Source organism: Micromys minutus (assembly GCF_963924665.1).
Source record: "Micromys minutus genome assembly, chromosome: 3".
Taxonomy (NCBI): domain Eukaryota; kingdom Metazoa; phylum Chordata; class Mammalia; order Rodentia; family Muridae; genus Micromys; species Micromys minutus.
The window spans coordinates 68,516,382-68,530,672 of record NC_137972.1 but is presented as its reverse complement, the minus strand read 5'-3'; the positions used below and the strand labels follow the sequence as shown (position 1 = coordinate 68,530,672).

General features: G+C 42.4%; 1 protein-coding gene across 1 annotated transcript in view; it reads right to left on the bottom strand.

Annotated features, from left to right (window-relative positions):
• ADAMTS17 (ADAM metallopeptidase with thrombospondin type 1 motif 17) overlaps window positions 1-14,291 on the bottom strand; it is a gene marked incomplete at both ends in the record, with an annotated part of 292,773 nt that overhangs the window by 134,419 nt on the left and 144,063 nt on the right. The window contains 2 exons of the mRNA XM_080913724.1: window positions 5,190-5,340; window positions 7,673-7,813. Of these exons, the coding sequence (XP_080769850.1) occupies window positions 5,190-5,340; window positions 7,673-7,813 (292 nt within the window). The remainder of the gene's footprint in view (window positions 1-5,189; window positions 5,341-7,672; window positions 7,814-14,291) is intronic.

Genomic DNA, 14,291 nt, shown 5'->3' with positions numbered 1-14,291 from the left:
GATTAGCAAAAACAATTACCAACAAAGTGACAAAAGTTATTTCAAACTGCTAATTTCTGGGAATTTCTTCTTAGCATTTTTTTGGACTATGTTTGACTGTGCTAATGAAACCTTGGAAAGTGAATTTGTAGTCAAAGAAGGGCTTCTTTATTTCTCTTCATGCATAAAAATCTTGCAGCACCACACTTCTGTTGCTTTCTTTCTGGCAAATGTCATATGTCATATCTTTGAGTGAATTAGTTCCCACTGGAGACCCTCACTTTCTATTGCTGATAAAAACAAATGACTAGTTTAAAACAACACAGTTGTCTGGTAGTTCTAGAAGTCAGAAATATAAAATCACTCTCACAGGGTTAAAGTCAAGGCACCTGCAAGTCTGGCTCCTTCCTCAGGATGCAGGTGTCTCAGCCTCTTCTGCTGACTCTCTAGATGAACCCATGTCCTGTCTCGTGCCCACTCCTCATGCCAATCTCCTGCTCCCACTGCCACTTTATCACCTAGTCACTGTGCATCTGTTTGGATGACAATTCTGAGCCCATCAGACCAGCAGAGATGATCCAGGACAATGTCCCCATCTGAGGATGACAAATCACACCTCAGATATCTCTTATACTGTGGACAACAGGCAGAGGCTTTGGGGTTTTGTACATGGAGGTCTACCACAAGAACATTATTGTTCTTTTTATAAAATGATCAGTGCTATTTTAAAGACATGTATAGATGTTTATATAAACCACATTTTACCAACTTAGAGGCTATTCCTGGGGCTCTTAATTCTCGTTTAGAAACAGGTTTTTACCCAATATCTTTCTTTTGCTGAAAAGAACACATTATTCCTCATAGTGCAGGTCTGTGCCTGGGGAATTTTCCAGCTTTGGTATAACAGAAAGCCTGAGTGTCACGATTACTTCTGAGTGATAGTTTTGCTGGGTATAGAATTTTACATTAACAGATGTTTTTCTTCCAATACTGTAAGAGACTGCTCTACACTTTATCTGTTTGCATTGTTTATAATGAGAAAGGTATTCACTGTATACTTGTCTTTCATCACCTGGTTGATTTTATGATTTTTATCTTTGATACTGCTTTTGTATTATTTATTTATTGATTTACTTACTTACTTACTTTCGTGTGCATTTGCACATGTGGCAGAAAGTTTTCTTCTACCAATGTGGGTCATAGGGATAGAATTCAGGTCATAAGACTTGGTAGCAAGTTTCTTTTCCCACTAAACTTTCTTGCTGGAACCTATAATTTAATTATGATGAATGTTGGTCTAGATTTTCTAGTTTCTTGTATTTGTGGTTCACATACCTTCTTTGACCTGTTTTCTCAATATTTTAATCAAATTGGGCAAGTTTCAGTCATTCACCATTCTCACCTTCTCTTCGTCTCCTTTCAAAGATAGCCTTTATATTTAGTAGAACATTTTGTTTTGCTTTCTTTTGTTTTCAGTATTTTTTTCCTCTTGGTGTTTTATTTTCAAAAGTTTTGGTTAGTTCATGTTTAAACTTACTAACTCCCTCTCTTATGATGTCTAATTAACCACCAGTCTTGCCTGGGAGATCTTTCATCTAAGACTTTGCAATATTTCTTTCCAGAAAGTCCAGGTAGATAACATTTCTATAGTCCAAAATATGTTTTATTATTACAATTGTTGTTCTAGTGTCTTGTGCCATTTCTGGACCAGTTTTGTTTTGTTTTGTTTTGGTTTTTTTTTTTTTTTGATACTAGACATTGTAGTTTTGGTTTTTGAGTAATGAGTAGTTTTCTATTATCTAAATTTGTTCTAACATTGGTTAATGTTAAAATTTTTTTAATTCATGTGGAATATGTGTGTGTGTATGTGCTCGAGCACGTGCACCTGCCTGAGTGTGCACATGTGTGCAAATTCCAGAGATAAGCTGTGGAGTTATATAGATACATGCTGTCATACCTGGCCTCAGTGTGTATAATGGGAATCCAAACACAGGTTCTCAGACTTGCACAACAGTACTTAGCTAAGTGGGTCATCTTCCCAGCTCACAAATCATGCAAGCTAATTGCAAGTTTGATCCTCTCAGATCTTGACGCTTAGCATGTTGGTGGAGGACTAATATTGATAGCACCGCTCCTGAAACTGAATCCCGTGTGTTCTACCTGATGCCTACAGGAGGCCCTGAGAAGCTTTCCTCTAACCTTCAGTTGTTTGTAGAGCCTTGAGGTTTTTTTCACTCACATGCACTGCACTAAGCTGAGTAGTCAAGGGGCATCCTCTACAGGTCTCCAAGGTTTTCTGTGGTCTGTTATGGTTTGAATGCAACTAATTCCCATAGGTTTGAACACCTGCTCGGGGAACTTGTGAAACTTTGGGGATATAGTGTGAAATTAGGTTATTGCAGGAGTTGCTTGAGGGTTATGCCCACCCCTGATCTATAACTAAACAGCTCTGCTTTCCGATTCACCAGTGTGTAAGGAGCTAACACCTCGTTCCTCCTGCTATGAATGGATGCTTCTGCTAGCATGACTTCCATCAGGACTAACTCTGAAATGAGGAGCCCAAGTAAACCCCATCACATACAGGCTGTTTCTGGGAGGAGAGGCATTTTGTTACAGTGAATAAAAGAGCTCTTCCATCTGTTAGTTCCGAAGACTCTTGGAAGGCTGTTCCTCTGTATAACCACTGTAGCTCTCTCCCCTTCCTCCTCTCTGGGCACAGGCTGAGGCAGACCAGGTTAAAGGTGAGCGGAGCCACGGGGCTCCTCTATTTCAGTCTATTTCTTCAATGACCTCTCAGTCATTGAAGGCCTTGGCTGTTTGACAGCCGATGTCTTGAAAGCTCACCATTTTATGTGTTTTGTTCTTAATTATTTTTAATTGTTTGTAATTATTTCCAGTAGGAGAGGATGCCTTCCATTTTAAAAAGCAGTAAGCATTTGGAAGCAGGGCTTTCCTAGAAAGGGTCTGGAAAGGTAACAAGAGTATAACGTTTGAAACTGAAACACTGAGAAGGTAACATTTGAAACTGAAACAAAAAAACAAAGAATGAGTCCTTCAGATAAGCAGGTAGTTGGAAAGCGCCAGCCTGGACCAGCTGGCTGTGACCTTGCCATGAGCTTTCTGGTGGGTTCCAGAGAGAACAGGAGGATTTGGGCCTGGTGTATGGGATGGGGTCAGCTGGTAGTGAGAGCTTATGCTCCAGGCAGGAGAAACAGCAGGCATGGATGCTGAAAGAGGGCATGGAAGGCTGAGGATGCAGTGACTTAGGAGCCCAGAATCACGGCACCGTTCTGGCGTACATCTGACAAGGAGGTGTACCCAGGCATAGGGCACCATACCCCATGTTCTCAGCATTCAGGGTATCTCAGAGAAGCATGGGCCTTCTGTCACGTGTTCCGCAGAAGAAGAGTCTAACTGGGACACTATCTACTGGGTCAACAGTCACTTCCAGCTGGCTTCAGAATCCTATAACAACCACTAAATCGCCAGAGGGAATGGTGATCAGTGGTGACTGTGGCTAGCAGCCACCAGTCCCCACCACTAGGCTACCCTCTTCCCCTACTCATGTCTAGTTACCTCACCCAGTGACAGGCTAGAAGATGCCCGTTTAATGTGCTCTATTTCCTGATGGTTAGAAGGAATAAATGAAGAGGATTCTGAGCTTCTAGGACAGTTGCTCTCAACCTTCCTAATACTGAGGCCTTTTCATCTAGTGCTTCCTGTTGTGGTGATCCCAAATCATTTATTTCCCGGATACTTTTTAACTATGATTTTGCTACTGATATGAACTGTAATGTAGGTATCTGATATACAGGGTATTATCATACTGGCTGGTTTTGTGTGTCACCTTGACACAAGCTGGAGTTATCACAGAGAGCTGAACCTCTCTTGAGGAAATGCCTCCATAAGATGCAGCTGTAAGGCATTTTCTCAATTAGTGATCCAGGGTGGGAGGGCCCAGCCCATTGTGGGTGGTGCCATCCTGGGCTGATAGTCTTGGGTTCTATAAGAAAGCAGGCTGAATAAGCCAGGGGAAACAAGCCAGCAATCAGTACCCCATCCATGGCTTCTGCATCAGCTCCTGCCTCCACGTTCCTGCCCTGTGTGTGTTTCTGTCCTGACTTCCTTTGGTGATGAACAGCAATGTGGAAGTGTAAGCTGAATAAACCCTTTCCTCCCCAACTTGTTTCTTGATCATGACGTTTTGTGCAGGAATAGAAACCCTGACTAAGACAGTATCTGATATGCAACCTCTGTGAAAGGCCTTTGACACCTTTCCCTCCACAGCATCAGGACCCACAGGTTGAGAACCACTGAGGAGAAGGTGGCAGCACTGCAGTGCTGATCTCTCCACCTAGCTGTCCTCTGTGAAGGAATGACACTGTTGAGCCAAGAAAGAATGTCAGGTGACCTTTCCCCCTGGGTCTGTCTTTAAATGATGCCAGCCTTCTTTGGCTTCTCCAGTATGGGATGCATTGCTGCCTCCCTTACTTTGACTATACATCCCCTCTCCTCATCTGTAAAAGCTGAGTCCAAAAGCTTTGCCTGGAGTGTTGTAGAAGTCAGAGTTCTGTGTGATGGTGCAAGAAAAGCATCCGATCTGGGAAACTGTGAGACCCCAGTACACGTGTGTCCCTTTATCTGTCATCTCACCATGCAAGGCTGTGTCATTAACTCACAGAACAGGAAAATGGTTTCTGTCTAGTCCCTGACTCATCGATCCTATGCTGGCTGGGGCACCTCTGCCTGACACGCTTCATCTCCCAGTCCTGGGTCAAACCCTTTGGGGAACAAGGTAACCACTGACCCCAGGTCTTTGTGGGCACCATTTCCTTCTCCACTCCAGATTTTAGCCCTCTTCATTAGCTGGGCATGATTTGAAATCTGGTGACATCGTACTATTTTTAAGAAGCATGACTAGATTTCTTTCCTCCTAAAGATTTCATACCAAAACACCAAGCTACAAGTGGCCATGTACAGGACAGATACTTGCAAACGTGTGTGGGGCGTGTCTTTATGGTTGGTTATATGGGCACACCTGTGCAAGTACCATGAGGATGTATACACATGGACATACCCTCACGCTGGTCCATACACACGGTCACATGCATGGCTATGTCTGAGACATCCATGGCTTTCAGCGTCTGGACCTGCAGAGGGACTACTGAGCTTGTGCAGCTCCCCAAGTCGACCCTTCCCTGGTTGCTCACCTCCATGTTTTTGCAGAAGGTAGCATTGGTGCCAAACAGAATCTGGCACTGCTCATTGGCACTGTAGTGCATGCCTGGCAGCTTGTGTGGAAGGCGCAGGGCATGCTGGCTCCTGGGGTCAGTGATCAGTAAACATGCGCTGACTTTGGATCTGAAAAAGGCAAGAAGCAGGTCAGTCTCCAAATGTTCTGGCCCCATCTTTGTGCTTAGCCTCTGAGAAGGATGTGCCTCCGATGATTTGTGGGACAATAGCCTCAGCGCTGGGCACCAGGATTTACCCTTTTGGTTCGTGAGTTCATGTACTATATGGCTAAATGTGGGTCTCTTCTTTGAAGACAACGCAGAACTGGCCACTTGGTAGAACCCTAGGAACAGCTCTGATGAAGCGCGTGGACTTTCTTAGGAGAGTTTGAAAAAGTCCTTTTTGAAATTAGAATACTCAAAACAATGACTTTATGAAAGTTTTAGGAAAATGAATGTATCTAGAGAATATCATTCTGAGTGAGGTAATCCAGTCACAAAAGAACAGACATAATATACAGACACTGATAATTGGACACTAGCCCCAGAAAGTGCTGAATACCCAAGAAACAAGTCACAGATCATATGAAGCTCAAAACAAGAAAGGCTAAAATGTGAAAGCCTCAGTCCATTGGGGGAAAACAACAACAACAACAACAACAAGTGTACAGCACCCACTCAGAGTGGGGTACACATACAACTTAAGTAACTCAAGAGCTAAGAACATAGCCTTATGGCAATTTTTCGTATTTAAAAATTATTATGTCTAATCTATACATACCAAGAAAACTTTGACTATTTCTATGTTACGTTTTGTTTTACATATACTTTATGCTTATGATAACTAGTAAGATTTCAATGCATACTGTCAAACCTTTAAAAAAATCAAGTACTGACAAAAATATGTTCATATATTTTTGTGCCAAAATGCTTTAAAAAATCTGTACATGTATCTCTTTTTTAAATAAAGTTGTAAGAAAAAGAAATCAGAATACTCTAAATTGCCTTTAAAAATGGCTTTGACCAAAAGTTACCATGAACCAAAAAGTGTGCAAATTAAGATTCTTTTATTTTAATTAAACCCAAAGTTGTGATTTCTGACAGTATGGAGTCTCTTTGAGGAATTGCTGGGCCAAAGCAAGTATGTCAGATTTGATGTCTTACCCAAGCATACCTCCTGCTGTCACGGAAGGCAGGCCTGGGGCTCATTCTGCCAAGAACTTCCAGATTTCAACCAGGAAGAGAATGTTCATTTACAGTGGGATATACATTTCCCCAAAAGGAGCTGCTAGCAGATAAAATGTCCAGGGCTTTTATTTTCTAACTTTAAAGCAAGGCAGATGAAGCCAGACACTTGCCAAAACCCTTAAAGGAAGGTATGTAATTCATCTATCTATCTATCTATCTATCTATCTATCTATCTATCTATCTATCTATCTATCTATCTACCTATCTATCTACCTATCTATCATCTATCTATCTATCTACCGTCTATCTGTCTACAGCTGAAGCTAACCCATAGCTTCCAGGATCAGTCACAGGTCATCACCAGTGAGAGCACAATGACCCTGAGCAAATGTAAGACATGCCATCTTGTCACTCTGACCCTTCTGGGTGATATGAAAAAAACATCAAGTGGCTTCCAATGCTTTATTATGAGTCAGTAATTGCAATACTCAGTGGAAGTAGACTATCCTCTAATGAGTATATTAATTTCTAAGTCCATTTACTAAACAACTTTTCCATCCTCAGGAAACAAGTAGAAGACCCTTTAATTACTTTAGCCCACATTCCCTGGGCGCTGTCAGATAGAGCCTCTATCAAACTCCAGTGAAACTCACTGGCTCACTTCTATTTCCACTTCAGGTGCATGTTAACACAGGGAAGTAGAGAAGCATCCAGGGCCCATAAATTAGCACTGTAAATATAGCCCTAAGACAGGTTGCTTTAACATGGGTCTAAAACTAGATTAGAAGCTGTTTCATGAAAATATGAGAACTGAGAAGCATAGACATTCTCTAGAAAGAAAGGGCTAGTAAGAGAAACAGACCTCTTCCTCCACAAAAGAGGCAAGTGTGAAGACCCATCCCCAGCAAATGCAGTCCCATTAAGGGAGGCAGCATCAGCAAGTAGCAATTTCTCAGTTCTACAGCAGGCAAGTTGTCCCTACAGTGGTCCCCATTCATGGTTACAGATCAGCAGAGAAGGGCAAGACAGAGTCACTGGGTTGATATTTCATTTACCATCCATTTAATGATTCCCTACTGGACACTCGACATCAAACCAGCTACAACCTCAGGAAGAGGCCTTGGCCCATTATAGGACACTCTGCACTGAGCACACCCCAAACCAGATGAGAATTCACCCAAAGATTTATTTCTCGCACTGGCTGAGCTGCCCATCTTTGGTCTTTTGGAAAAACATCCTGTTGTTGATGTTATAAAATGTGCTCAAAGACTTACTTGAGAAAGTTCTCAAGGTCATCTCGACTACAGGATGACCAAGAGAGGTCGCTGGGATTCCGGCCTTTCACCCACTCTCCAGACATGATGTGCGACCGGCCAGCACAGGATGAGTGGTCATCATCGTGGTTCATTCCCAGGCTGTTCAAAGAGAAGGAGGAAGAGTGTGAGATGCTACGCCTCACCACACCCCATTTCTAGGCCTTGGGCCGAGTGTAAGTCAAGTTTAGAGTACAAAGAGCAATGTAGGTAGGGTGATAATGTTCTCATACAATAGACCACAGTCAGGAGTTTATACAGAAGATGAGGTGGTTTGACTACAGAATGTATGAAGACTGAGCAAAATGACATTAACCAGTAAATGAATGAATTCCTAAGCATGACACTTAATGATGTGCCAGTTAATAATGTCCAGCCTTCTGATGAACTGACTTGGTATCTCCCATTAAATGCCATTATGTTAGTGGTCTAAAGTTTTGTATTCATTAGAAATGAACTACACTGTGCTTAGAGCCAGTGAAAAACATCAGAAACCGAGTTTCTGAAGATTATGGCCTTAAGGCTGCAAACTCAAGGACAACTCAGACTTTGTTATTTTTCATAACTCTTTGTATGTTGGCTGATTTGCTGAAAAAAATGTCACCATCCACAAGAGACATAGAAGAAGAATCAGAGTGACCCTTGTGTCTTATCACCCTGTGTTCCCTGGGTCCTGTGACCTTGCTTGTCAACTCTACCTGAGGGACACTGGGAGATCCCTTTATGGAGGAGTCCCACCAAACACTGACCTCAACACTGCCCTTAGTTTATCCACATGTTCACACTGGTGAGCTGAGCTGAGGTGAGGATCACACAAGATCGTAAGATTGGTTTGTTCACAGCTTGCTGATAACAACTTCCGGGAGAGAAACCCAGCGTGTTTGAGAAAAGAATACAACCACGTATTTTTTGATTCATTGAGAAATATCAGATGTTTCTCAAGTGCCAGGGAATGTGTCTGAAGAAGACCGGATGGACAAAAGATGCTATCTCTAAGTCAAATCACCATTAGTCCAGGAGAAGAGGTGATGGTTGGCAGGGGTTCCAAACGCTTTCTCTGGGCTGCTCTTTCCTATTTGTCTGCAGCATCTCTTACTACCTCTCTATTTATCCTGGCTGCTACTTCATGCCAAGATCATCCAAGGATGTCACCGTGTCCTTTCTGCATCCCCATTAGTCACTATTACACATGCATGTGTGTATAGATGCTACCCTGCCCGGATCCTAGCCAAAGCCACATCCCTGGTGCTCATGGCCAGCATGGTTTATCTATCTGTTCTCAGCAGCTGAGGATGGTTAACTATACTCTCCAATCCTTACATGCCAGTGACATCTACAACCTCAGTTCATACAAAGGATGTCATGGTGTATTGAGGGCAAAGATAAAGTTGTTTTCATGAAAACAACTGGTAACTAAAATATATGTTCTCTGGGCAGGAGAACAGTAAAGGATGAAGAATAAATCATAGACATATGGCCCCAGACTTCCTTCTCCTTATAGAAATACATATATGAAAGAGACTGGAGTAGCTACAGAGGTGACTTGGTGACAGGACACTGGCTTAGCATACCCAAGTCCTTGGGTTCAATGAGAGAAGGGGGAGGAAGGAAACAAAGAAATGTATAAAAGGAAGGGGGAGAAATAGGGGTCACTAGGATATACACCTTCCTCTCGCTGCAACAAAACCAAATCACAGAAGAAAGACTACCAAACAAACCAAACTATTTATGATATAACATATTTTTTTACTAAACTGGAACACAGCATACATGTTTTATAAACTTTAAGTTAAGTCGTTTAAAGCACCTAAGTATAATTTTTAAATATTTCTCTACCTGGACCAGTTTGGCAGGTAACTGGTTAGCCAGCCAGGAGGACCAGAAGAGCTGCTGCTGCTTTCTCTTGCTTGCTGCTGGCCTCTCTGTCCCTCACAGAACTCTTCACAGAGCTTCAGAGGCTGTCAAATCGAGAGCCTCCCCCTTGTTAACCCTCCCCTTAGCACGGCTTCCCCAGAGGTTGGCCTCTAGCAAGCCCCAGTAAATATTTACCAAATGGATTACCTGTTTGAGAGCACACAATGTGCACCAAATATCAGATACTCATCCTTGTGCTAAGTGTGCTCACAGGATGAGAACCTCTGGTCCTACAATCTCCATCTACCTGGCTGGGTACCACTCTCCCGAATGTTAAGGGTCAAAGGGAAACCTAGGGAAAGGCTGGATAATCCTGTCCAATGAGAACAATTCCGATACGGTCCTATGGTCATTTAGGTGTATGAAGTAAATTCTCTGTTTCAAAGCAGTTCCTCTGTTTTCCTTTTTTTCCCTGTTAAAATAAACTTTTCTGTTTACTGGGCAACAGAAAGCATCTACTTATCTATAAATGCATGAAAAAGCAATTTTCAAATCAAGTTTCTCCTCGTAGGCTTATTTCTTCTTGAGGTTTGCTTTGGTTGTATTTGAGACATGATCTCATAGCACTCACTGGCCTAGAACACATTCTATAGACCAGAAATTCACATGCCTCTGCCTCCCAAGTGCTTGGATTAAAGGTGCCCAACACGATGCCCTGACTAAAAACAATAAACTTGAGACAATTTTATTTTGCGTTATTGGCCTGAGATCAGGGTCACATGGTAGGCGAGCATTGTACAATGGAGTCACTTCCTCAATCCTAAGTTTTTTAACCTTTTTGTTGTTATGGAAAGAGATTGTAGCATTCTTGTTCTAAGTTCCTGAGTCTTCAGTTTCGTAGTGTTAATTACATTCACGGGCCATGATTGGCTCTCAGACCTTACTCACCTTGGAGCCAAAAGTGTGGCTTGTCTCTGCACTCACCACCACCACTCCACCCTTACACCACAATTGAACCATACAGTATGTTCTTTTTGTGGCTGAGTCATTTCACTTAGGACAGAAGGTCCATAACCTTCCTAATGCTACAACCTTTTAATACAGTTCCTCATGATATAGAACCCCCAACCACAAAATTATCTTCATAATTAACTTCATAACTGTGACTTGCTACTGGTATGAATTGTAATGTAATGTAAATATCTGGTGTGCCAGATATCTAGTCTGCAACTCCCAAAGGTATCTAGTATGCAACCTACAACTTGGGAAACATTAACTTAGCACAACATGAAAAGTTTATTTACAAAATACACAAGCGAGTCCTATTAAGTCAATTGAAAAAAGAATCCCCTTATAACCTGAGTTTGAGATGCAGGCTGAAGACTTGAACAGCCATTTTTCCAAAGACAATATATAAAAGTCATCACATCTGTGAAAGAGATGCTCTTAATGACAACCTATTTGTACCAGGAAGATGCAAGCCATTGCAAATGGCTTTCACCTATGCCTGTTGTGATGAAGCCAGTGCCTAAGATGATGTGGGGTGCTTCAAATCCAGTACCTGATGGTCAGGATGCAAGTCAGAGTTACTTCTGTTGTGGAAAACAGCATGGAGGTGTCCTAAAAAATAAACACAGAACTACGAACCTAGTGTATGATCCAGATATTTCATCTCTGGGTATTTTTCCAAAAGAGTAAAATTCAGATCTGAGATCTGCATTCTTATATTGTTTTGGTATTGATGACAATAGCCAACCTGGAAACCACTTAAACGTCTCTGCAGGTTGGCATTTTGCCTATTCGACACAAGCTAGGGGCATCTGGTAAAAGGGGACCTCAAATGAGAAACATTCCTCCATCAGATTAGACTGTGGGCAAATCTGTAGCAATTTTCTTGACGGATGTGGGAGGGCCCAGACCGATATGGCTGGTATCACCCCTGAATGGGTGGTCCTAGGATATATAAGAAAGTAGGATGAACATTTCTCTCCTTGCTTCCATTGGCAAGACCACATTCAAGGTAGGGAGGGACCCAGTTTGTGATGTGCACTGGTACTCTGAGGACAAACTCGGGGTCTCTGATTGCCTAACTCGCTTGCCTTTTAGATCTCCTTTCACAAAGGACACTGTTCTAGTGCAATAACCCCAAGGAAAGAACACCTTGCTAGTCACAGCATGGAGAACACAGCAAGCAAACATCACCACATTTGGCATTTGTCAACTACACACAGCCCTCTCTTATTTTGAGAAATGGTTAAGTCCCTTTAGAAGCCCCAGATCTGCTTATAGGAGCCTCTCTATAGCCTCTCCCCTACCCTTCTGTCAATAATCAGCCCAAAGCAGTGGCATCTTCTGCCTTGTATAATGGGCCACAGTCTTATGCAGAACCAACACACCAGGCAACCTGACCTACCATTGTTCTCTATCAGTTAACATACACCTCTCTGCAAGCATCTCCCAAGCAGCCAGGGTTGAGTATGTTTTCTTTAATAATTAATATAAAACCCAAAGTTTACATATCTCAATGAACTTCTACACAGATAATTCTACTCTTATATCCAGCTGTTTTACTCTGGGGCTTAGAGAAATCCATACCTTACTACAGAGGTATTTGCACACCCATGTTGACTGTTGCTTTAATCACTAAAGCAAAGAAATGGAGCCTAGTTGCTCTCCAACGGAAGAACAGATAGTGGAAACCAAATACATATGTAAAACGGAATACTTAGCTCCAAAGAAAACTGAAACTACAAAAATTTTCGGGGAAATGAGTGGTGAATGGTCTGAGGATGTATAATATTAAATGTCATGCAATCTCATAAAGAAAAAAAAATCATTACAGATCCTAGTGTACAGCCTATATGCAGATAAATGAAGACGTGATCATGTGGGTGCACTGTGATGTATAGAACAGAGAACGAGAAAGAAGAGGTGAGGTGATAGGAACAGCAGATGTGGGGATGGACATACCAGTCATAAAACAGGACATAAAGGTAATTGTCTTCCTCGTTTTAATTCTGTCATGGACTTTTCTTTGTTTTTGTAGTGTGGTAGGTAAGTGCATGACAATATATCTGATAGTAGGATGGATTTTCAAGTAAGAATACTGCTGATCCCCTGGTTTCAACCAGGATGAAAGGTCATGCCTGGGACTTCATCCAATTTCCTATGGATTCAGTCAGTTATAAATGGAAAGAGGCTCCTTGTCCCTCACTATCATATCCTGGGCAGAGAGCCTGGTCCCTCAGGAGACACACAGTATCATTATACGAGCACTCAGAGAAGTTGATGGTGTGGTCCATGGGCTATGTTCCTGATAGCATCGATCTCAACAGGAGCAGGACACTTGCTGTGAGCATTTCCCCTTGCTGCCCCTCAGCAGTGACCTTCCCATAGGAATGTTCTAGTCAGCAGGGGCAGTTAAGAGTGGGATTCTGGCTTTCTGGAGGCTCATATTTAAAAGAGCACACAGTTGATCAGGTTTGAATCCTTTAAAGGCTATCTAAGTGTCTCATAAGTTTACAGTTAGATGTAGTTCGAATTGGCAGTGGGTGGGTGTCTTGGTACTTGAGGTTTATATAAACTACTATTTAGGTTATTTTTAGTTTAAATTAAAGATTACCTGACTGAAAATTTTGTGTTATTTTAGGTTTGTGTCCCAGGGCATGTATTATTTCTGGCCATGTTATATTTAACGAAAATATGTGGTATTAAGGACACAGTCATTTTAACTATAAATGACTGTAAGGTTGAGGGCACAGATGGGCCTCGTGCCTCACATGTCAAATGCAATAATAACTTAATGGCTTTGGATAAATCTTATCTTAAACAAAATAGCACACCTCATCTGGATTTGCTACAAGAAATCTCAATGCATGCCATGGATGGAGTCAAGAAAGAACTCCCATGTGAGTTGATGTTAAGGCGATACATGATTGGACAGTGGAGAGGCTGGGAGGGTGGTGGAAGAGGAGGCAGGAGGCGGAGACTGATGGAGGAGGAGATGGAGGCAGATGTGTGTGTTCTCGGCATATCTCTAGCTTGATGAGGCTGTCATGTTTATTTTTAAGGGTTTCTAGGGGTCTAATTTATCTTTTCTGGGTGGGCGGTTTATATCTTTGCTTGCTGGTTGTAAGCTTATAGTGAAGATGGTTTGTGGATTGGGAATTTAACATATAAACCTGTTTGATAAGTTGATGGTTGCGAATCATGTTTGTACCGGGCGGTAAAGGAAAGGAACACGCCAGGGAGGTCGTATCCACCCAGGACAGAAGCAGCAGGGGTTGTGGAATGAACCATACCTGTGTTCATAGAGGCGGGCTGGAGCAACCAAGATAGAGATCCATGCAGTGCCAGATGGCCCTGTGCGGGAGCCGGCAAAGCTCAGGATAAAAGGACAAGCCACCTTTTACATTTACTGCAACACTACCACAATGCACTACACTGGAGACATGCACTACCAGGGGAGGCATCTAGGGGTTCTAGACTTGGGGAAGCTGCCATACTGGAAGCTTTGGATTCTGAAGTCTCTGAGCCAACATGTCTTTCAAAAGCTCACAGATTTTGATGAAAGGAAACAGCAGTCAGGTCTGGCCTTTCCTCAACTCACTTGGTTGGTTTGGAGAAATGAATGCTAGAGGTGTTGGGAGGAAGAGTCCAGAGAACTGCCCTAAGGAGCACAGTTCCTCCATTAGATGGGATCAATAACAGACTGGTATTTGTGGTA